Here is a 22,538-nt window from a genome sequence, read left to right as displayed (position 1 = left end):
ACATCTGCGGGCTGAGCTGGTGAACTCAGATAACTTCTCAATGTCCCTTTTCTAATCTGTATATAATGGTTTTGATTAAACGTTTCCGGATAACATGTCTTTAGAGGCATTGTACGACTGGTATCAAGTAGAATGAATTGCTTCTTTGCATGTTGTAAAAGCAGATAGCTGAATGCCATTGCAATTACATCACAGTATGCTATTTTGCGTTGCTCTGTGACACTTTTTTATGTGTTCAGTTGCCTCTTTGTGTAGATGTACAAGAACCGAAGCTCCAACAAGGACTGGACGTTCTTCCACCTTGGCCCTGTCGGCTGAGGGACTCCCATCGGCCCTGGGTCTATCTGCCTGTCCGTCCATGGGAGTGGATCTTTCTCTTTTCCCCCACTGGATTTTTCCAAAGAACAGTCTGAGGACGGGGGATGCCCTTGGCTCGGTTCCATCTGTTGCTGACACTTATTTGGATATTATCTCCGTCTGGACATTATGTTTGCCTTGACGCTTCATTTGCGTGGACATTACCTTGTTTTGGTTCATTGTTTTTAATGGCCCTGTGAGGCAACTCCTATAAAAAGTAATTACTGCTTTACTGTTTGAGTGAACTTGGTTTTCCTCAGTTCATTTGCAACATTGTGTAGATTTTGCTTTGGGTAAATATTGTAAATAGCTTCATTAATGTTGTGCCCATTCTGTTAAATTCATTTTCTACACTCTCGTTTTTAATTCTCCACTTAAGCATCTTGTTTTTTTGTTGCCTCCACACACCTTGCTGAGCAGTAATCATAATAATGACTTGGATATATGGTGCACTTAGGAAACATGACAGGCTTCTCAGAGCACTTTAGTGGGCCGTAATTCATTCACTCCCCATGATGGTTGAATGTGAATACCGATTTGCGTGGCACTTTTTTTGCTTTTTCTTATTTACCCGCTTAATTATTTACATAGTGGAAATGGAAGTACTGGAAGCAACCTAAACTGCGTAGTATATACTGTTGGTTCTTAAAGGATTATACTGTATAGGTTTATTTTTGTCATTGCTCGGTTTGGCCACGGAAGTTGAAGGCTCAGTACCAGCTCCCACCTGTGGATACCGTTGTTGTGTAGTTGGACAAGACACTTAATCCAGATTGAGTAGGAAAGTAGAAAAGTGCTACACAAAAACACCACAGCAAAGGCAGACCTCCACCAAGGCACTGGCTCCATTGCAATACTACATAACGCTCCAAAAACAACGCAGAACTTTAGGTTCAACCCGGCTTCGGCATCAAACGTGCATTTCAGCTTGATTTTAATTATGACTCGTAAATGTTTTGTCAATCATTCAGGAGTTTTCAACGACTCAAAAGTTCACTCTGTTCCTTATACTGACTACATAACAACACAGCTATAATGCACCATGGATATAAAGACTCAGGCATAGTGACTTGCAGGTTCATACATGTTTAAATATGTATGCATTTATAATGTAGAGCTTTGAATATACATGCCGGTAAGCCTTGTTTAAGACCAAGGTACTGTTCCTTTAAAATTGCACAATATTTACACCACGCTATTCCATAACATAACATACCCTGTCTTTATCTCCCACTGTTTACCATTGGGATTCAATTCAAACTTGCACCATTGTCCCATTGACAGGGACATAAAAGAGGGTGTGACAGTGGTGCATGCAAGGAAATGGCACCGGCACAATCGAGGTAAACACAAGGTAGCCACATACAGCCACAACAAATATCATACACTCACAAGTCTGTTTGATCATTAGCAAGAGTGGCTGGCTAACCTGCAAACCGCAAAGTTCACATGACAGGGCCAGGGGAGAACAAGCTGAACTCACAGTAGCCACAATGCAAAGTCCAGCCGCGGCAAGAGATAAGTTCAAGTAGATTTGCACTCGAAAGACGTGTGCACGCATTACGAGGAGGAAAGAAAGACTATAGTGACTTACCTCAGCTGGCAATGCACACACACTGACAGAGGAGGGAGAGAACGGGAAAAGTGGGTGGGTTTTGGGGTTGAGAGAGAAAGGGAGGAGGGTGCGAGTGAATGGAAAAATGATCAGGCAGGAAGAAGAGGGGAAGATACGGCGATAACATGAGGAGGGATAAAACGGGTGTTGTTTGGAGCTCCCAAAGTGCTGGCATTTCCTCTCAGTGCGCCTCGGCACCATGGAGACGCAGGGCAACAGCGCGTGCATGCTCTTAAAGAAGGGGCCGAGCGCAGAGGGGTCGAGAGGTTGGGTGTGGGAGGGGATCCGAGCGGGGACTACCCCTGTTTGGGCCGGAGTTTTTTCAGAGGGAGAGAGAAGCCGTGATGTCATCTCTGTGACGGATCGGGATCCCCTGCCTATACCGCCGGGAGAATGGGAAGGGGAACAGAGGGGGGTGTACAGACTGAGGGGTTGAGATCATTTAGACAACATATTAATAGTTTTGATCAAGATTTAGTCATTTCTTTTCAGTTTTAGTCTCATTTTTGTGAAAATTCCATGCAAAATTCCATGTAAAATGTGTGTCTCTTCGTTGGAATTTAATCAGTTTGGCAAGTATTTCCTGTGCTGTCTGCAACACCACAGTATGTCACCACATCCAGTATAACATCTGACTGGACTCTACATCTTTGGCCCTTTGAAGAAGAGAATGACAAATGTCCAGTTGAAATGTTTTAACTTTCAGTGTTCACTTTGTTTAGCTTAAATAGATTATGCGCTAACACATAATTCATCATGAACAGTTCATTAGTTAAGTGTAAGAGACTAGATGCAAGTTGGTCACTCACTAGTGCCACCTCAGGTCTTATGCGTAACTGCAGCTTCTATATTAAAGCTGCACTATGCAACTTTTTAGGTGGAAAAAACAAACCTTAATATTTGTGCGCATTTGACCTTTTAATGACTCAGTGGCGTTATGAGTGCAGCATGGCACCTTTGCTTTCCCTCACAGTGGCCACTATGATGCTCCAGTTTTTAGGGGTTCATACCAGAAACGGGCCAGCAACCCAAAAACAATTGATTATAAAGGCCACTTTGAGGGAAAGCAAAGGTGCCATGCTGCACCCATAACGCCACCGAGTCACTAAAAGGTCAAATGCACGCAAATATCAAGTCTTTTTTTTTTTCACCTAAAAAGTTACATAGTGCACCTTTAAAGCAGTACTAAGTAACGTGTTAACCTTAATAAATCCTTTTCGTCGTCCCTGTGGGGGCAATACAAGTGTTTATGGGATGATTGGAGGGTCTTTCATCTCCCCCTGGTTTCTCTGGCCAGAAAACCATGTTTGCAACTTGACTGCCACCGCTCCGCAGCCACCAATACACACTAATGGAATCACGAAGAAGAAGCTAACTTGCTAACGGGCAAAGCTAACGGGCTAATGTCACTTTAAACAGTATTTACAGTTGCGCTTGTGGCCTCTAGGGGGAAGAGTTACATAGTACTGCTTCAAGCTGGTGCATGACAGCACTTCAGACTCGAAGTAACACCTTTTTGAGTGACATGCAGGATTTTAGAGGCAGTTGTGGTGAATAGGTCTGGGCTCATTCTACACATTAGGACATGGCTGGAACATGTAGTGGGAGGAAAATACTTAACATTTTCATTCTCCGTAGAGTCCCTTTAACTAATGAACTGTTCATTTATTACAGCTAAATAAGGTGTAGTTCTTGTAAAGTGTTACAGCAGTTTTGTCGGACATTTTGGCTCAAAAGTTGCAAGTTTGGTCCAATTCTCTTTCCTCTGTTTGAGGAAATGTTTGGCAAATGTTTAATGAAATATGCCCAGATTTCTTTCTTTGTTTGTGGCATTAAGATATAGTATTTGGGCATTAAAAAGCATCAGATTTGACTTGCTTCTGCCTGTATACCCTGATTTGGCCGACTTATTGCTTTGACGAAACTTCTGCAGAGAAATATTTTACTATATGTCGACATAAATGAACACTGCTGAGGGGGGAGAGGGTCTGGGGCAGAGACAGGTGATACATTGTAGAGAGAAAGAGAAAGAGAGAAGTGAATGGGGGACAGAAAGAATGAGCAAGGAGGGAGCAGAGGGGGGGTTTGAGGGAGAAGAGAGGGAGAGCAGGCGAGAGACAGTGGGGGAAAAGGGAAGTAAAGGAAAGAAGGTAGTGAATGGAGTACAGGGAGAGAGCGAGAGACGAGGTCCCCTGGGGAGGCGCTGTGTTAGTGAGAGAACAGACCCAAACATGATCTGCCTGTAAATGTCTGAAGGCCTTTCACAGTGAGTAGTTTAGTTGTTTGTTTTCTTCTGCCTGGAGGGTTCATGATGCCGTAGTGAGGAGTTTGTGGAGGAAATGCTGAAACAGGCATTTTATGAAACAGAACTCAAAATACTCAAATAACAATCCCAAACTTTAATGCTTTGAATCGAAAGGTCGAAATAAATGTGACTGCACTGTGCTTGTTTTGGTGTAAAAAAAACGTTTGCATGTCTCAAACCTGTCAAGACACTTTCTTGCCGCAAATATGCAAATAAATTCTAGTGCACTGTCAATTAAAATGAAATATCACACACAAACTAAAATATATACAGTATTCCATTTCTCATGCAATACCCAACATATGCATTAACAGCGTGCAATTGCGGCAGGTCTATTACATAGGGCTGTATTCAGACATTTGCAATCCTCCACAAACTGTATATATTGGAAATACCCCTAGGTTTTAAGATGCTATGAATTGTAATTACAGTGGGTTGGATATAGTATGGGCCCCCTATCCTTTTAGTGCAACCAATAATTGCCTTCAGAAGTTGAATGAAGATTTCTGAATGATCACATGTTGACCCAATGACTAAATAGAGTCTACCTGTGTGTAATCTAATGTCGATTCAAATACAGCTGCTCTGTGATGGTCTCAGAGGTCTGTTAAGAGACTTTTGGGGAGGAGACAGCATCATGAAGTCCAAGAACACGCCAGACAGGTCCGGGATAAAGTTATTGAGAAGTATAAGCTGGGTTAGGTTATAAAAAGATTTCCAAAGCTTTGAAAAATCTCTCAAAGTACAGTTAAATACACCATCCAGGAATGGATAGAGTATGGCATCACTGCAAACCTACCAAGACCCGGCCGTCCTCCTCAACTTACTGACCGGACACGGACAGCACTGACCACAGCTGTTACCAAGAAGCCTATGATGACCCTGGATGAACTGCAGAGAGCTACAGCTCAGGTGGGGGAAACTGTCCACAGAACGCCACATGGAGGCCACATGGTGATTACATAGGCCTGTAAGAAAACGGGACTTCTTATGGTTTTCTTTCAAAAAATGCCACCCTGCCATAAGGCCAGATTTGTGCAGCGACACTTATGCAACCCACCGTATACACCATCAGAGGGAAGCTTCATTTATTCACGACCATTTTCTTGATTGATACTAGTATTGACTTATGTTGCAAATGATCTACTTGAGTCTGCTTAGCAACAAATTCTGGCATGCAGGTCACACATTATTAAAGTTTTAATTGATCTCGACTACTGTTGTTGCTTGTTTGCAGTGGTTCAGCCTATATTGTCTCAAAGCTGCTCTGCCTTTTTCTTTTTGTTGACCCCAGGGCGTAAATGGGCTCAACGTATAGCGCTTTTACATGTATAGTTTTGATCAAGATTTAGTCTAAAGAGCTTTTACTAAGAGCACTTTACATCAAGGAACAACTCCCCCATTCACACTCTCATCCATACACCAGTGTACGCAGACACTGGAGACCACTGTAGTTGGGTTTGCATGTTTGATGCTGCTTGGGCAACCTCTAAGAAGCAGTGTCTTGCCCAAGGACACAATGACAGTGAGCGCCTGCAGGATCCGGTAATTAAACCTCTAAACTTCCAATCATGAACCACTTTTTTTTTTTCAGCATGTGTGTGTTATAGGTCAAATATCACATCATCTTATCACCGGTCATTCCCACAAAGTCAGTGCCAAGTCACAAAGTATCCTGTCATTGTTTTACTTTGGGCTGTGGTGATTTCCATCGAAACCAAAGATTTCCTCCTCATAAAACAATATCCATATCCGGGATGGCTAGAGTTAGGCAACGGCTGGCACAAGTAGTAGATTTAGTACGCAGTGACGAAAAAAAAGACCAAAATAACAGAAGTGATGTGACAATGCAGGCCTACTTATGCAGCATGACTAAAGCGCTGCCTTCAAAAACCGCAGCACGACACTTAAGCAGGAAATTAGTCATGGGTAATTTTCTTTCAAGTTTTATGTCTGCAAAATTGTCAGCGCTGTGACTAACTATTGTCCAGTGTGTCACCCGCCTGAGGTGTCTACTTAATGGTATGGTCGGGCCACGTGATCCAATGAATTGCAGACAAACACACTTTACACTCTTCTTTTGTCCTTGTGCAACTGTTTCCCCTTCTGCACTTTTCAATATATTCTGGGGCAGAGTGACAGAGGTGTGGCAGCCAGCCTGTGCTGCGTGGACCTCTCCAACAAACAATAACATAATTGCTTACTTGTAAGTCTTATAATAACATAATGACCAGCAAGTTTAGACGAGCCTCTAGCTGACTTTGTTCGATGATATGTGTAAAATTGTGTTGCTTCTGCGTTTTGTAAAGCGCTTTGTGTTTTTTTAATTGTGTCAGGTGCGATATAAATAATGTTTCTTCTCCGTTTAGTGGTAAGTGGCAGTGTGACCCCTCCCAACCTTGAGGCGTCCTGTTCTGAGTTTGCAAACCAGAAGAAAAGTGGAACCCGGGGAACAGTATTTTAACACAACACATGACACAGGACAACTTTTTGAACACTACATAAAGAAAATGCTAGTATTTTTCAATTGTGCCACTTATAAAGCTCCACAATGCAATTAAACCTATAAAAAACTAAATCTAGAATTTTTCTAGAATTTTAAAGGAACAGGCCACCATTTTTCCATACTGAGATATGTTCTTACCTGAGCTTAGACAAGTTGATGTGTACCTGTCTGGTCTTTGTGCGTGCCCTCAGTCACGCAAAATGACTAAAGATGTTGTTAGCGTTTGGCCTCTCTCAATGTATCCCTATAGCTCCAAACGGGGGTTAAGTTGGAAGCGACCACGCTCTTCCACGGGCACGCACAAAGACCAGACAAGTACGTATCAACTCGTCTAATCTCAGGTAAGGACATATCACAGCATGGAAGAACTGTGTGCCCTCAGCCACGCAAAAAGACCAAAGATGTTGCTAGCATTTGACCCCTCCCAGTTTATTCCTATAGCTCCAAACTGGGGTGAAGTAAGAAGTGACCGAGCTCTTCCACGGGCACGCACAAAGACCAGACAGGTACGTATCAACTCGTCTAAGCTCAGGTATAAGGACATATCTGAGTATGGAAAAACGGTGGCCTGTTCCTTTAATTGAAAAATAAAGAAAATAATGGGTCCACATCCGGCATGTCTGCAAAACTGGCCTGTAGCGTGTTTGTGCACTTTTCCACAACTGGAATGAGTCTGCTGGAATGACCACCCACATAGTTTACAACTCCCAGGAGAACCTTTGTCATTTGTTATAAACCATTGAAAACAATTAAAAGATCTCACTGACATTTATGATATCTTTATAGAGATATGCCTGCACTTTATCCAGGTATTTTATCCATCTGGTGGGATCCTATTGAAGGACCTGAACAAACTATTTGCTACATGATTTAAATACATCTTTTCCTACACTGGCGGATTTATAAGCCATTAAAGACGCACACATTCTGTAAAACTTTCCCATTACGTTGCACCCCGCCGGGTTCCTTTGCACTTGAGTGATGAGGACTGCCTGGGACCCCTGCAGAGAAACCCGCTCTTGTATATATTGCAAAATGATCGGCTGTGGTGTGGACAGCACATGTTTACACCATATGTTCCTCTAAGGAAAATTGATTCACCCGCCTGGAGTAAACATCCCGGGGTGTTTATGAGGGCTAGCTGTTGTGTGATGCCTTTAGCCCGAGAGCAACCTGGAAGAAGTTAGCAGTTCGGTGTGTTTATTAGCATATGCCAGACATTAGCATTTAGTGATGCTAATGTCTTTGCTAACCTCTATGGTGCGCCATGTCAGGTTAAGGTGAGTTGCTCTTCTCTAAACAATGCATATAGGCGTCATTTCAATCCTTGTTTTGCTTTTTGAAATGCTGTTGGTTTGTTCAGCGTAAGGTCAGCTCAAACATTTTCCCAACTTAAACTTAAACTAACTTTGCCTCGTGCTGCTTCTGTTGAGGATGTGTTTGTTGACACAGCAGTAATGGAGTTATGCAATGCTGTTTTGAAGCTATTAAATGTCATTAAAATATATTTAGTCCATTCTTCTTCTACTATTATCTAATTAAGGGCTCTGACAAGCTGAAGCCTGTCCCAACTGCCTTTCTATTTTCCACATCTTCTTCACAGCTGAACATGTAAATGTAATAATTAAAAAAAAAGGGCAGCTTTGAACCAGGGAAGTTGGTTTGGGATTCCCATAGTTACTCTTGAGGCATTATTACAGAACTGGCAATGTGCCCACGTCAGCTTGAATTACTTTTTTATGGAGATGGGATCCTTGAAGGCATTTATCAAGTCAAGTGTAACCATATGGGATGTGTATATGCATGACTCTTGGACGGTGTTTTTCTTTTTTGTCACTATAGCAGGCTGGTGTGATTTGCTTTGGCAAAGAACATCTGGGATCGAGCCATAAGACACTTCTGTATCAAGTGACTAATTCAGTGAGGCTCAGCGTGGAACAAATGACAAGCAATTTCATAAGACATGAGGTGATTGCAGGCGGCATGATTGTAATGACTTGGCTGAACTCGAAATGTTGATACAGGTTTCAGCCTTGTCTAAAAGAATTACCCATTTCAGGGATGTTGTTGGGTCCTTGGGCAAAACACCTCCTCACACTGCGTCCTCGGGCACATGGAAGCGTCTTACTTTTCTACAATGGTACCAGGGACAGCAATTTTTTTTTTTTTACACTTACGGGCAAATTTAACACATGGAGCACTGCTCTTATTTTTTTTAAATTTATAATTAAACCATAACAGGGTGGATGGTTTTGAGCACCTGAAGGATTCTTGGAGCTATGTATCGGGGGCTTTGTGCCCCTGGCAGAGTCTCTCATAGCAAACACGTCCTAGATGACGGGTCAGACAAAGACCGGTTCTCTCTTAGAGACAAACAGACCCGGCTGTGTCGCCCACAGGTTGTGATGCCGTCAGGCCACCTCCTGCAGGAGGAGCCATGAGGGACAGGTGCAGTGTGATTTGGGCTGCCCCCCACGGCCGGGCAATGGATATGTAGAAGAACATGGATGGCTGTGGGCTATATGACTATATCAAGTCATATAATATAGCCAGCAATCTATTGGCAGTATTCTGCAGCAGCAGAATGGTACACCTTTCAGCCTCTCTTCTTTTCTTTAACACTTAGGGGCTGCAATGCATTGAAGAAGATTTTACAACACATATACGTTTTTATATTGTACATTGCCAAAAAACAACAGCAACTATATACTTTTGAAATGTGAATGTGCCAAACTGTAATTGTTTTACAGTATAAAATGATTACAAATAGTAATTCATTGTGGGGATCCCTTGCAGTTTTATGTTCCATAAAAAAAGAAAAGAAAAGAAAAACACTTTTGTGCAGGGCCCCCTGCTCTAGGTTTCTAGGCAGATTATTACATTACATTACTTAACCTCATGCTTCAAAAAATCACTGTCATCTACAGGCAGAGCAACAAAATCAATTGCAAAAGATTCTGTGCTTTTCACAAAATATTTCTCTCTCCGCGTCGAATCAATGGCACCACAACACAAAGCAGTCTAAACACAAATGTACAGATTCTATTGCATTGCTTTTCCCTCCATCTAACACAATGCTTTCCTTTGTGTCCAAATTTCTGGTCTGGTTCACAAAAAGGTGTCATATTAGGAACGGCTGACACTATTTCCTCCTGTGATTGGTTTCCGTGGAGACAGACACAGTTTTAAAGATCGGCTCTTGTTGCGACACGTGTTTTGATCTCATGCTGCCGATGATGCTGTGTTTGGCGCACGCTCAGCCCAAACACAGGCCCAGGCAAAATGCAAGGGTTTACCTGCTTGGCAAATAAAACAGTGAGATCACAAGGGTTTTCCAGGAACAACATGTGGCAAACATTTCACTGCCGGGACTTGCAAAACTAAACCATCTGAGGCATCTGCCCATCACTGACCCCAAACCACCCCTCTTATGCAGCCTATATCTGGGATCACATGGACCCACGCCTGTTTTCAATCATTTTTACCTACGCAATGTTGCAGAATTTACGAGTGGAGTGTGCATGTTCTCCCTGTGTTACTGTGGTATGTCTCTCTGGCTTTCTTCAATGGTCCAAAGACACACAGCAGCTCTAATTGCTTCTGTACAAGTCTCTCCTTGGCCTTTAGCAGCTAAAAACATCTGACATGTTAACACCAGATCACCCATCTTGTACTCTGTGAACCTCAGAGAGTGGTCGTCTACTGGCGCTGAGAGAGGGCTAAACATGGTGAGTTTTATGCTGCTAAAATCTGGAACAATCTTCCAAAAGTTAAAGCGATATTTCAGGATTTTTGACATAGGGTCATTTCCTAGTTATCAAGAGTGTTGTTGATTTCTTATTTTATTTTATTATTAAATTCAAGCAGTCCTTCTATTTGAAGAGTTTAGCGGCGCTATGCTAATGCTAGGCTAGGCTAGCGCATGTCTATGGTAACTAGACGCCTGCATTAAAAACTAGTTATCCAGAGTGTTGATTTCTGCAGATTTATTTATTTATTTTTTTATTCATGCAGTCCTTATATTTGAAGAGTTTAGTGGCGCTAGGCTAGTGCTAGGCTAGCACATGTCTATGGTAACTAGTAGCCTACTCAAGCACAGTGCACCTGAGGCAAATCACTTACAACAGCAGACTACCCATATAAATGTCTGTGTCGATAGAATATTTTTAAAAATGTAACTAACCTTGCACCACATGAATTAATGCATTTTGAAGAACTATTTTCTAGCAGATCACTCCGCCGCTGCGTAGTTTACAACCAGGAAGCTGATGCTGCTCAAATATAAGTTATTTTAAAATCAAAACGGTTATAATTATTCTATCAACACAGACATTTATATCAGTAGTCTGGTGTTATAAGTGATTTGCCTCAGGTGGACTGTGCTTGGGTCAGACTGTTTTTAATGCAGGCTACTAGTTACCATAGACATGTGCTAGCCTAGCACCACTAAACTCTTCAAATATAAGGACTGCATGAATAAAAAATAAATAAAACATCTCCAGAAATCAACAACACTCTGGATAATAGGAAATGAGGCCCTATGTCAACAATCCTCAAACATCCCTTTAAATGCCTCAACTTCGACAACGTTGAAATCCAGGCTGAAAACGGTTCAGTTTTGCTGTGCATATGATAACTGAAGGCATTTTATCTGCACACCTTGCATTTATATGAATGCACGTCTCTTAGACAAACTATCGTCCCACCAATGTCCCATAATTGCCAAAATGTTCTTGTTTAGTACAAGAATAGTCCATGCTTTTGTTTGCCAGGAGGGCTGCCAGAGTTGAGCTCATTGTACTGTCATTTCTACAAGAAGTCCAAATCATGACATCGTAACAAAGTAGTAAATATTGTTTGGTGACCCAGATTTAGAGGCACTAAGTAAAAGAGACAGAGCGTTTTAAAAAAAGACGAAGCCGCTGAGGTTGCATTCTCGGTTTATTTCACAACTTGAGTGTTGTTTAGATGAGGAAACATTCAGACAAATAAAAACAAATTCCTAACTTGGGAGTTGATCTACAAGTTATTTTCAGTATATGTAGTCTCGGAAACTGGAGACCGAGGTTCAAAGCTAGGAAATGAGTTTTACTGGAGTATAGAGGGCAAAGGTGATGGTTAAGTGTCCACATGGGAAAATCTGCCCTCAAAATTTGACCCACTCTTCAATGCTACTAGAGCAACCAGTCAGAAGTGGTTAATCAACATGAGCAGATCCCAGGGACACTGATTTTTGAGCTCGGTACTTCCATGGTGTTTTCTTTAGGTGTAGGAAACCAGAGCATGCACACAAAATAATCCAGACTTCGAGACAAGTCATTGAAACTCCTCACAGAGAGGCCTCACAGAACTCACAAATCAAAAGCGGAGACTTTGTTGCTCCTGCTGGGCAGGAATCCTCACTTTGCCTTCATGCAGCCACATCGTTGTGCCTGTATCAATAGTTTCATTGCCCTTTAGCCTCAGGGTTTATTGCAACATCCTTGTTCAAATAGATTGTATTAAACAAGTCGTCTCTGCCTTTGATATCTTCGACATAACATGTTTGCAACCCTGTTCCCAAATATATGCACAGGCTCATAAACCTCCTCGTAAAGCCATATGCAATAGAGAGCTAACACAAGGGTGCCAGCAGGTTTCAAATCAGACCTGCTATGAGTCAAACTATGGGGATTAGCTCAGTGTTTTTGTGATGACTGCTCGACCAGACAACAACGGTGTTTGAAGGCTGCTGATAAGTGTGTTGTGGTAAATGCGGTAATCGCTGGGTCATAGACAAAGTGTAGGTGGCAGATTCAGGTTTGCCAATCCAGGTGCAACAATGACCTAATTTCAAAACACAAGCGTATGCGCAATGACTTTTAAGGCCAAAGTCGTAATATCAAAGGCATGAACACTTGAATAAATGCAAGTACAGTACATTGTGACTTGAGTGGGTGAGGTACGCTTTGTTCAAGTTCAAAGAAATCGCCAAGAAACTAGATCATATTAGATTATATCAAGAGGATTAGAGACAGAGGAGGGCTTCTTAGGACAAGGGTTATCAGGGTCTGCACCCAAATATGGCTCACGGAATCACGAGATACTTTAAAGCAGGGGTCCTCAAACTACGGGGGGGGCAATTTGAATAAATAAGAAATAATTCCACAGGTGTCCAGCAGAGGGCACTTACATAAGAGATCAGAATATAAACACATTATAGCCACGTGGTAAATGAAGCTTACACCACAGAGTGTGGAGAGAATGAATAATGACTAAAGTACTTTGAGAAACTTGTGACACAGGCTTGTAAAGCACAATGCAAGTGTAAGAAGTTATTACTTTGGTCACATTACATAATGATGTTTTATTTGAAAATAAAAATGAATGGAAACTAAAACAAAGTGTGAAGACTTGATTACTATTTTTGCAAATCACTACACTGAAACAAACATGAGCCTGAATCAAGTGTTGATCTTGTGGATTTAGTCGTGGGAACGACTGTGCAGGTGAGTCGTCTCTACTTCACACTGAGGCATTTTGGTCTGAGTCATGCAATTATATGTAATAGCCAACCCGGTCCGGCCCCCCATCACAGTCAGGAACAACAATGTGGCCCCCAGAGAAAGAAAGTCTGAGGACCCCTGCTTTAAAGACTGAAAACAAACAAAGTTAACAAACACAAACAATCACAACACCAACAACAGGAATTAGCCCTAGTGTCCAAAATGACTGGTGCAGATCTTGCTGTCATCATGATCCTAGTTCTATGGGCCTTTTCTTTTGTGAGTTGGAACATGCATGCGTAATTGGGTTGCGTCTTGTCATTTCAGAGTGATGACAGGTTGCTATGCCAAACCAGTTGAGGACCACAGTTTCAGGACACCTCGGAGAACTGTGGGTTGCAAAACGATTATCCACTTCTGCAAAGCATTACCCACAACATTAAATAAAACAAGGCCAAAAATATTAAAAGGTCATGCCCTGACATTGTTTGGGTCTCTGGAAAGTATGAATTTTATGATATAACAATCTACAAACACAATCTCAGAGGCGTCAATATTTTGGAGAATTGTTGAGGTCATGATTGCCTTTCACTGCAGCTCATCTAGAGAATGGTTGACTTTGGTGAGCTTAACAGTAGAAACCCAAGCGAAAGATAAAAAAAAAAGCCTTACGTCGCCGCATAATCCCACATAAACTACTCTGATTATACTATTCTTTTCTCAACCCCAGGTGCCCCATGGTGACAGACTGAGAAGTGGCTGCTGTTCCTTAGTGATGAATTACTTTTGGGATATTGAGACGTTTTCTCTTCGTCGTGTCGGGATCAGCCCCACACATCACAGGTGTGAGCACTATTTCTTCACCATATTATCAATGATCCGCAACACAAACAATTAGACCCCTGACACACAAGATGGCGCCATATGGAACTGTGTACTATAAGAGCGTCATAGCACGTCATAACATTAGTCTAAAACCTCTTCTCGCTCCCAGAGGCTTTCTCTCAGACGGTGAGTGGTTAACGGGATAGCATATTGTTCATAGGAAGAGCTAATCACTCTGACGCCGAACGCTGTCCCCAAACAGGTGCTATTTTAGCCGCTTGTCACAATACTAGTTGCTTGCTTCAAATTAGCGAGAGATTACGGCACTACACTTCTTCCTCACCATGGAAAAAGACGTGCTGCGTGTCTCGGACTCCGGTGATGAGCCCATAAGTCAACTCTCTGACGAGGACAACGATTACTATATGGAGCAATTCACCCTAACACAGGCCGCAAGGCCGGGAAGCACTGCAGCCACCGGCAGTAGCGGATCACCAGCCCCGTCTGCCACACAGGACTTGCATGAGGTTTGCCGTAGAGCAGCTGCAAAGCTAGGCATCACGTGGCCGGAGGCCCCTCTCGAGGCCGCGAGGCCCCGTTATGAGGGTCGACGACTACCGAAGGCCAAAACCTCCACAAAGCAGCTCCTACCAGCCTTCCCAGAGTGCCTGGAGGAGGCCACTCGGTCCTGGAGCAATCCTTTCACCGTGAAAGCCCCCACCCAGGGACGGGCTGCGCTGGACTGGGATGGCATGGAGGGAAAAGGTTTCAGTCGCCTTCCCCCCATCGAAATCGAACCTCTAGTGGCATCTCATCCCAACACAGAGGTCCACCATGACCACTGCGGGCCCGGCTATGCCCTCCAAAGCTGATTGTTTCCAAACGACGCTGACGGAGAGAGGCTACAAAACACAATCTTTAACTTGTGTTTTAGCCATATAAAATATATGTTCAATATCACCTAAGCCATTTTTTTTTTTTGTAAAGTAAGCCATGCGGTGCTAAAGCTAGCTTCAAAAGGGGTGGGCTATTTGAACAAAGTTGTCTTAGAGTGGGGTTTATAATTTGCTCTGAAAGCTTCATCGTGGTAATATTTTCTCGTGTAACCCAGCAGGCAGCAGGCGAAGTCCAGGCCAGTCTCCCAGAAAGGAGAGAGACGAGGAAGAGGGGTGCTACTGAGCTAGACCGTAGCCAGGAACCAAACTTTCATTTTCATTTCGGGGGAAACAGGGTTGAATCAAAATCGATGTTTGCCATAATCTGCGGCCAACATGGCGGGGCTGGAGGTGCTGTACACCTGCTTTTTTTTGTTGTTGCTTTTTTTTATTGAACAGTTATATTAATGTTATAAACATTTATGCCAACGGTTAAACAAAAAATAAAATAATAAAGAAATAATTAAAAAAAGACAAAAATGACAGGCAGCCCTGTCTTAATAGCTTTGGGGTTTGAAGAGGAACGTATTGATTCTTTATATTGCATCATTTCGAGCAAGTAGAGTTTAAAAAGGGGATTTTTACCGGAAAATTTACATTTATGAATATGAAATTTTGCAAAAATAATAAAAAGATTTATCACATAAAATTATTTTTCTTTAGAGCCACAGGGATTGTAAAAACCAAAAAGCACACCAGAGTATGTAAGTGAAAAGTTATTAAGGATATAAGTGTGTATATAACGAATAAAGTCTTTCTAAAAAGCTACAGTGAAGGGGCATTTCCAAAATAGGTGGATGACAGTTTCATTGTCCTGATGACAAAAGGAGCAGCTACAGTCAATGTCCTTGTGTAGAGATTGCTTTGCTGGGTAACACCTGTGGAGCAGTTTAAAACACACATCCCGAAATGTGTTTGTAACCAGGTATTTAGAAGGTAAAGTCCATACAGTAGTCCATTTGATATCAGGTACAAACTGCCTCCAGTAGTAAATGACATAAGGCACAGTAGCAGGCGCTACTGAGCTGGACCGTAGCCAGACCGTAGCCAGGAACCAAACTAACTTTCATTTTAATTTCGGGGGAAACAGGGTTGAATCAAAATCGATATTTGCCATAATCTGCGGCCAACATGGCGGGGCTGGAGGTGCTGTACACCTGCTTTTTTTTTATTTTATTTTTTTTATTGATTATTATTGATTATTTATTGCCAGGGGTTAAACAAAAAATAAAATAATAAAGAAATAATAAAAAAAGATAAAAATGACAGAGGCAGCCCTTAGCAGCAGCATGTTGGCAGAAAGTTGGTCAGTGTAATTTTTGTTTAAAAAAGTTACTGTATTTTGGCTCAAAATCTAGTTTTTTCAGCGGAGCTCGAGTGCAGAACGTGACGGTTTGAAGTGATTCTTTCACTGTCAGTATGGTCTGCGTTTGGGCCCAGTTTTACATTAAATGCTCGTCAAACGTCTCTGCGTCACTGTTCAAATGAAATGATTATTCTGTTGTCATTCTGAATAAATGCTCAGTGTGTGTTTATGACACATGTGTGTCTCCATGAACATAACGCGGAGACAACACGCTTTCACAAAGGTCTGGAAATGATTATAGATTCACATTCACTTGCATTGTCAGAGGAGGATGAGAGAGGGGGGCACTAGTGCAGTAAAGGCAGAAAGATGAAATGTGCTTAAATATGTATTTTTATATTAATACATTGTATACATTCTTACTGCTTTTAAATCTTAATGTGAGACACCACCAAGAAAAGTGCAGTACTATACAGTATACGTACAAGAGAGCCAAATTATAGTTGGCGACGACAGTTTAATTTCACCAGCCGGAGACCGTCAAACAGCCCTCCACTCGTCCTCCGTCCCGGAAACCACCAAAGCCCAACAACCGAGGGTTTTGTCAACTCTGACTTAAAAGAACATCTGTGTTCTGAAGGACAGTTGGAACGATATCCAGCTCGTACGCCTGCAGTCGGGTAACCAGCGTTGGTCAGAATCCGGAAAATGGCAGAGGAGGGAAGTCTTAGGACATTATGGGGGGAGGCAGATGAGGATGAAGGAGCCTCAGCCCCCAGACCCTTTGAAGAAGAACTTTGATAATGTTGAAATCCATCAGTGTACTCTCAGAACTATAACACAGAAACCATTTGTTTATGCTAAATCAACAGTTGAAATTGAGTGAAATAGCTTGTAAATTCCAAAAGTGTTCCTTAAATTGCACAGGATGGTCTGTTCTCGTCCTTGCAAGGCAAGGCAAGGCAACTTTATTTATACCGCGCATTTCATACACAAGACAACTCAATGCGTCGCCTGTAATTGTAATTCATACATCAGAGATGTTTGGGTAATCCTACATGCTAAGGCTGCCTCCTTCTTAAGAACTGAAGGCATTGTCTGGGCTGCTCAATGTCATGTAGGGCTCCCCTCCATCTTATCATTCCACTAAACACAGCTTGTTAATAGCCAACTTTCATGTCAAGTCAGCCTTTAAGAGCTGAGGTTTTTAAACAACCCTGATTTATTTGCAAGACAACAACTGGTGATAATCAGTTTTGTTTGTGTCTTGGATCTTGGTCTGTCTCATGTCTCTGGTTCTGGGGTTATCACAAACCACAAACAGTGATGAAACATCCTTCGTCTACAGTGAAACTAAACAGACACCATCCGCTTCAAATCGTGCACCATTGTCTTCTCAAAGAGCCATTTCCTTCTAGGTCACCAACTCACAGTGACCCGATGTCAAACTTTAAAGCTAGAATAGAAACATTCCAATGTTGCAAAATGTTTACTCAATTTACAACTTTCCTGGAAATACATGCATTGCCCATTCTCCACAATAATTATAGGACTGATTCAACAATTGTAACTGTTTTGTCATTCGGCCATTCAACACCACAGTGAACCATTCTGGCGCCTTGTAAAAACTTGCCTAATTTGACTTTTGTAAATAGAGCCGTCTGCAGTTTCTCTAAAGGGGAATCTCCAGCAGCGTCACATGATGAGAAGGAGAGAGAGGGGAAGTATGCACTGTTTGTCTCGGAACCACAGGGGGGCCAGGGATGGACTGAAACGGCCTGACCTCAATACCACAAGCTGTGAAGTGCAAATGACAAAATCGACCTTGATATAGAGAGAGGACCTCGAACCCTACATGTCTATATTTTTCCACTTCTTCGACCTCCACTTTGATTGTTTCCGCTGATAAAGAAAACACAATGGCACTTTCCCCTGTTAAATAAAGCCGTAATAAAAAGACAACTTCCTCACTTTGTAAAGCCAGCGACAGGACATTGAAAGCCTGAATTATCCCATTTTCAACCCGTGAAAGTTGGGAGGCTGTTGGGTAAAATTTCTTGCTGTTGCTGCTCAAAGTATTTCTAGCTCCCGCACATCCTGATTGTTCTCGTGAGTTAAATAGATACCTGTTTCAGTCGGTGTGAGCGTAGGCGGACCACCAGATAAACACCCTTACTTCCGCATTTGTGATCAGTAAAAATGCGCTATATCTAGATACACAAGGCCACCGCACGCAGTCTGTTTTTCTTTCACAAATTACAACGCAGATATACGGTGGCAATAGATGTTTAGACACAAGAAAATACATTGATCACAAAACCAATTCTCACAAAGCAGAGGTGACTGTTTTGCCTGGTCGTGCGAAAGGGATATCTGAATACAATAGTAGCCAAAAGTAGCCCACAAATGATGTTACCCCAGCAGAGACAAACACGGGGGTCACTTGACAAACTGCAATCAGCTAATAGCTCTCGCGTTCAGTGGCCTCTGGAAATATTGGTTTGCTCAGATAGCGTTGACATAACAAGGGTGTCCATTTAATGCGATAACTCAAACCACTTAGGCTCACCGACCAGCAGATTAACAACCCTTTAAAACAATCACAAGGCTTCCAATGGGTTCTCCTGACACACCTCCCCTGTACCCAACCTCCCCCTACAGTACTGACATGTACTCTAAAGTCACACCCGCCTCACTATACGGCGATCCCACCATGGCACGATATTCATTCACACAGTTTTGCAAAGACGTATCTCTCCCGGCATGTCAATGTGCTCAATAATATATTGCTACTACTTCATATACTACTTCTACGAGTACTTATTATTAGTATTATAACTACTGCTACTGACTGATACCTTCTACATTTCTCTTATCTCTCTTATAGCCATAAAATAGCCAAATCTGTGAAAGCACTATATTTAATTTACACTGCCTCCCTGGAGAACTAACAGAACCATCCATTTTTGCTCCATATACAGCAACTACTATACACAAATTCTCAACTGGGACGCCGTCGTGACCCAGCATCACCCTTGGATCGCGAGCATTATCCAAAATGAGCTACATATAATGAAAATTACGGCATTTTCCCCATATATTGATATTGTATAAACATCAATTTAAGCCTATGAATTGTGAAAAAGAAAATGTCTGTATCACTAATTTCAACAGAGCCAGGTAGTTTGCCGAAGCGGATTGGCTTTTTTTAAGAATGTAAAGTAAAGGCTTTTTAACTTTTAACTGTGCACTGAAGAGCACCACAAGGCACATAGCATTGCTGTTTGATGGCAGTCACCAGCACTACAGTATTTACTTACTCCAACTACTACTGCAACAACAACTATGACATCCAAAGCAACACTTTAATACCATCTCTCACTATGTTGCCGCCTGCCTTCTTCACAACTCCCCCCCACCACGCTTTCACTCACTTGACATATGCTCTCTGACACTAATCCAACATTTGCACATCTCGTACTTCAGTATTATTTGACTTTAAGTGGCACCGTTGAGGAACACGCCATCCAAACATAAAGTAAAGGTTAAAAAAAGAAGAGGAAACTCAAGTTATTTTCTTTCAGTGTGTTGTAATATCCTCTTGGGTGCAGGTGAACACCGCCTGAGCCGCATAATTACATGAGTTTCTTTGCAGCATAAGTAGCTCTCTGCTTTATCTGCTATGTAAAAGTAGCTTGAAGGCTGTTTACTCACCTGGCATAATATGCTTTCTAACACATACATGGCACCCACAACTTCTACTATTACTACTAACTACATCCACTATTGCCTGTACCTGCTACTTCTACCGTCCATCCAAATTAAGAATATTCAACCTCAATACATGTACTTTGAACTTGCCATGTAAATAATCTGCCAGTAAAATAAATATATGCACCTAAATCAAAAACAATTTCACTTATCTTCTCAAATCAAGATCAAATACTCTTATTTCAGAAAACTTTACACATTTCTAGATTACTTTCAGCCTGAATAGTCTTGCCACCTGCCAGTTTCAGCCCACGATACTTGCTCTCACTTGGCATTTGCTTTCGGCCACATACAACGCACCCAGCGCTCCTAATCATTTCCTCTCTACTTGTCTAACTAGTCCAATGTGTGCCAGTCTTATGGCAATGCACACCTACCTCTTTGTTCGGACATGGGTTCTCCTCGGCCGGCGACACAATGCTCTGCCTATTCTTCCCCTCTCACTCATTCACTGTTCCTGACCCCTTCTCTCTCTCTCTCTCTCTCTCTCTCTCTCTCTCTCTCTCTCAGTCTGGCAGCGCTCTCCTCTGCCTCAGCCCGGCGATGTGGTTATCCTCTCTCTAACATACACAGGCTTTATGAGGGGAAGCTGCCTCCTCCCCCCAGCGCTGCGCTCAGCCCACTCCCCTCCTGCCGGTTAAAGGGGCTATAGGAGTTTAGAATATACAGTAGAAAGAAGCAACACATGGCCAGCAGGGGGAGCAGTGGTCAGAGAGGAAGATGCACCTGTCACTCAAATAGTAGTGCAATAAAGCCACACTGTGGAACAAGGTTATAATTGGCTGTTGGACATTTGCTCATATACTGCTTGTCCAGATGGCAATGATGCTATTTACTGCTACAGGTTTTCAAAAGTATTGGGGAAATTACCTGAATTGAATTTAAACCTGATGTTTGGCTATCCATACACAAAACAATACAGCAGCCTCTCCTCAAAGATGAGCTGGTGATGTCTCACGCATAGCAAAGTAAAGGCTCCTCTCGCCATGAACGAGAAGTGGCTCTACTCCGAGCTCCTCCTGGGTGACTGAGCTCCTCACCCAATCCCTGAGGGTGCACCCAGCCAGGAAACTAAGGAAACTAATTTCAGCCGTCTGTATCTTGCCGGGATATTGTCCTTTCGGTCATTACTCAAATCTAATGACCATAGGTGAGGGTAGGAACATAGATCAATTAGTGAGAGCTTTGGTTCCTGACTCAGCTCCCTCTTCACCACAAAAATCTGAAACAGCAATCGCGTCACTGCCGACGCTGCACTGTTCTGTCTATCGATCTCACGCTCTGAAAGTTTCCTCCGACCCTTGGCTGTGCCTAAAAATTCTGTCCATAAAGATAATGAACAGAGCCGGTGACAAAGGGCAGCCCTGGTGGAAACCAACATGCACTGGGAACAGGTCTGCCTTACTAAACGAAACGTAACAACACTACGGCTGCTCTCAGTAATTTACTTTAAGGAATTATTATTGCCAGTCAGAAAAATGAAAAGAGAGTGGACTGAACAGAAAACTTTCAGGTTAGTGCAGCTATCTGTTTGGATGTAAACAGTACATCCTAACTTCACCGCCTTCCGACTTTTCCCATGAGGCTTTAAGCAATGCACAAGGCCTAGATACATACGTAGTTCTGAATTCAATTTCCCTCAAAAGCCCTGTTCCACATTTGAATCATTCATCAGGCCCTGAAGCTCTTGTCAGACAACTGTAATTTGCTGCAGCTTGAGGAGCACATTGTCTGTCTGTGGAGATGTGCTTCAAAAGCTGAGAAACAGAGCCGCTTACCGGGACTAATGATGATTTTCACAACAAGTGACGGATGGACGGAGCGTCAGATTCACAGCAGGGCAGGGGCCAAGCTGAAGACCAGTGTGCAAGAAAGTTTGCAGGAGAACGATATTTTAAGCCCGGATAGTGTTGCTTCCTCACGAAAACCGTACATGGAGTTGTGTTTTGAGGAATTCACTTGTCTGTCTCCTTCTCAAAACCCTCTGTTCCACCTGCTGATGCCACTTGATGTTGATCAGATGTGGATTTTCAACAATAAGACGAATGTGGCACTTTTGTGAATTCAATCACTTCTGTATAAAGATCAGGGAAAACATCTGTAGACTTCCTGTTTGGATAGTTCTTTCCAAAACTGTCTCTCCCATTGAGTTGTAATGGCCCCTACACTCCAACTGAAATTGTGAAGGGAACGCAACCTTTTACATGACAAAATCCAGAAGTTGTAAATCAAAGTACTTTAGGTGTAGAGGATAATGTGACCCAATTAAACAGGGTAACGAGAACATGCAACTTCAAGCAGGTTTTGGCGAGAAACCACATACTGTATATGCTCCCTTTAAGAGTCCATTCACTTTTGACCAATAAGCTGCTGATATTATCTTCATTAAAGTACACCTTAAGCAGGTAATAGGGCTGTTTTGTTTTGTTGAAT

At 42.4% G+C, this 22,538-nt stretch overlaps 1 protein-coding gene across 2 annotated transcripts in view; it reads right to left on the bottom strand.

Annotated features, from left to right (window-relative positions):
- Positions 1 to 20,663, bottom strand: part of entpd1 (ectonucleoside triphosphate diphosphohydrolase 1) — a 37,165-nt gene extending 16,502 nt beyond the window's left edge. The window contains exon 1 of one of the 2 annotated variants that reach the window (XM_079577208.1): positions 20,483 to 20,663. In XM_079577208.1, the coding sequence (XP_079433334.1) occupies positions 20,483 to 20,498 (16 nt within the window). In that variant the 5' untranslated portion in view covers positions 20,499 to 20,663. Of the gene's footprint in view, positions 1 to 1,951; positions 2,162 to 20,482 lie in introns of those variants that run through there. The other variant, XM_079577209.1, reaches the window with a different exon arrangement.
- Positions 20,664 to 22,538: the final 1,875 nt, after the last annotated feature.

Source organism: Gobius niger (genome assembly GCF_951799975.1).
Source record: "Gobius niger genome assembly, chromosome: 19".
Taxonomy (NCBI): domain Eukaryota; kingdom Metazoa; phylum Chordata; class Actinopteri; order Gobiiformes; family Gobiidae; genus Gobius; species Gobius niger.
Note: the sequence above shows the minus strand (reverse complement) of the source record. Positions and strands in the feature narration are given on the sequence as shown.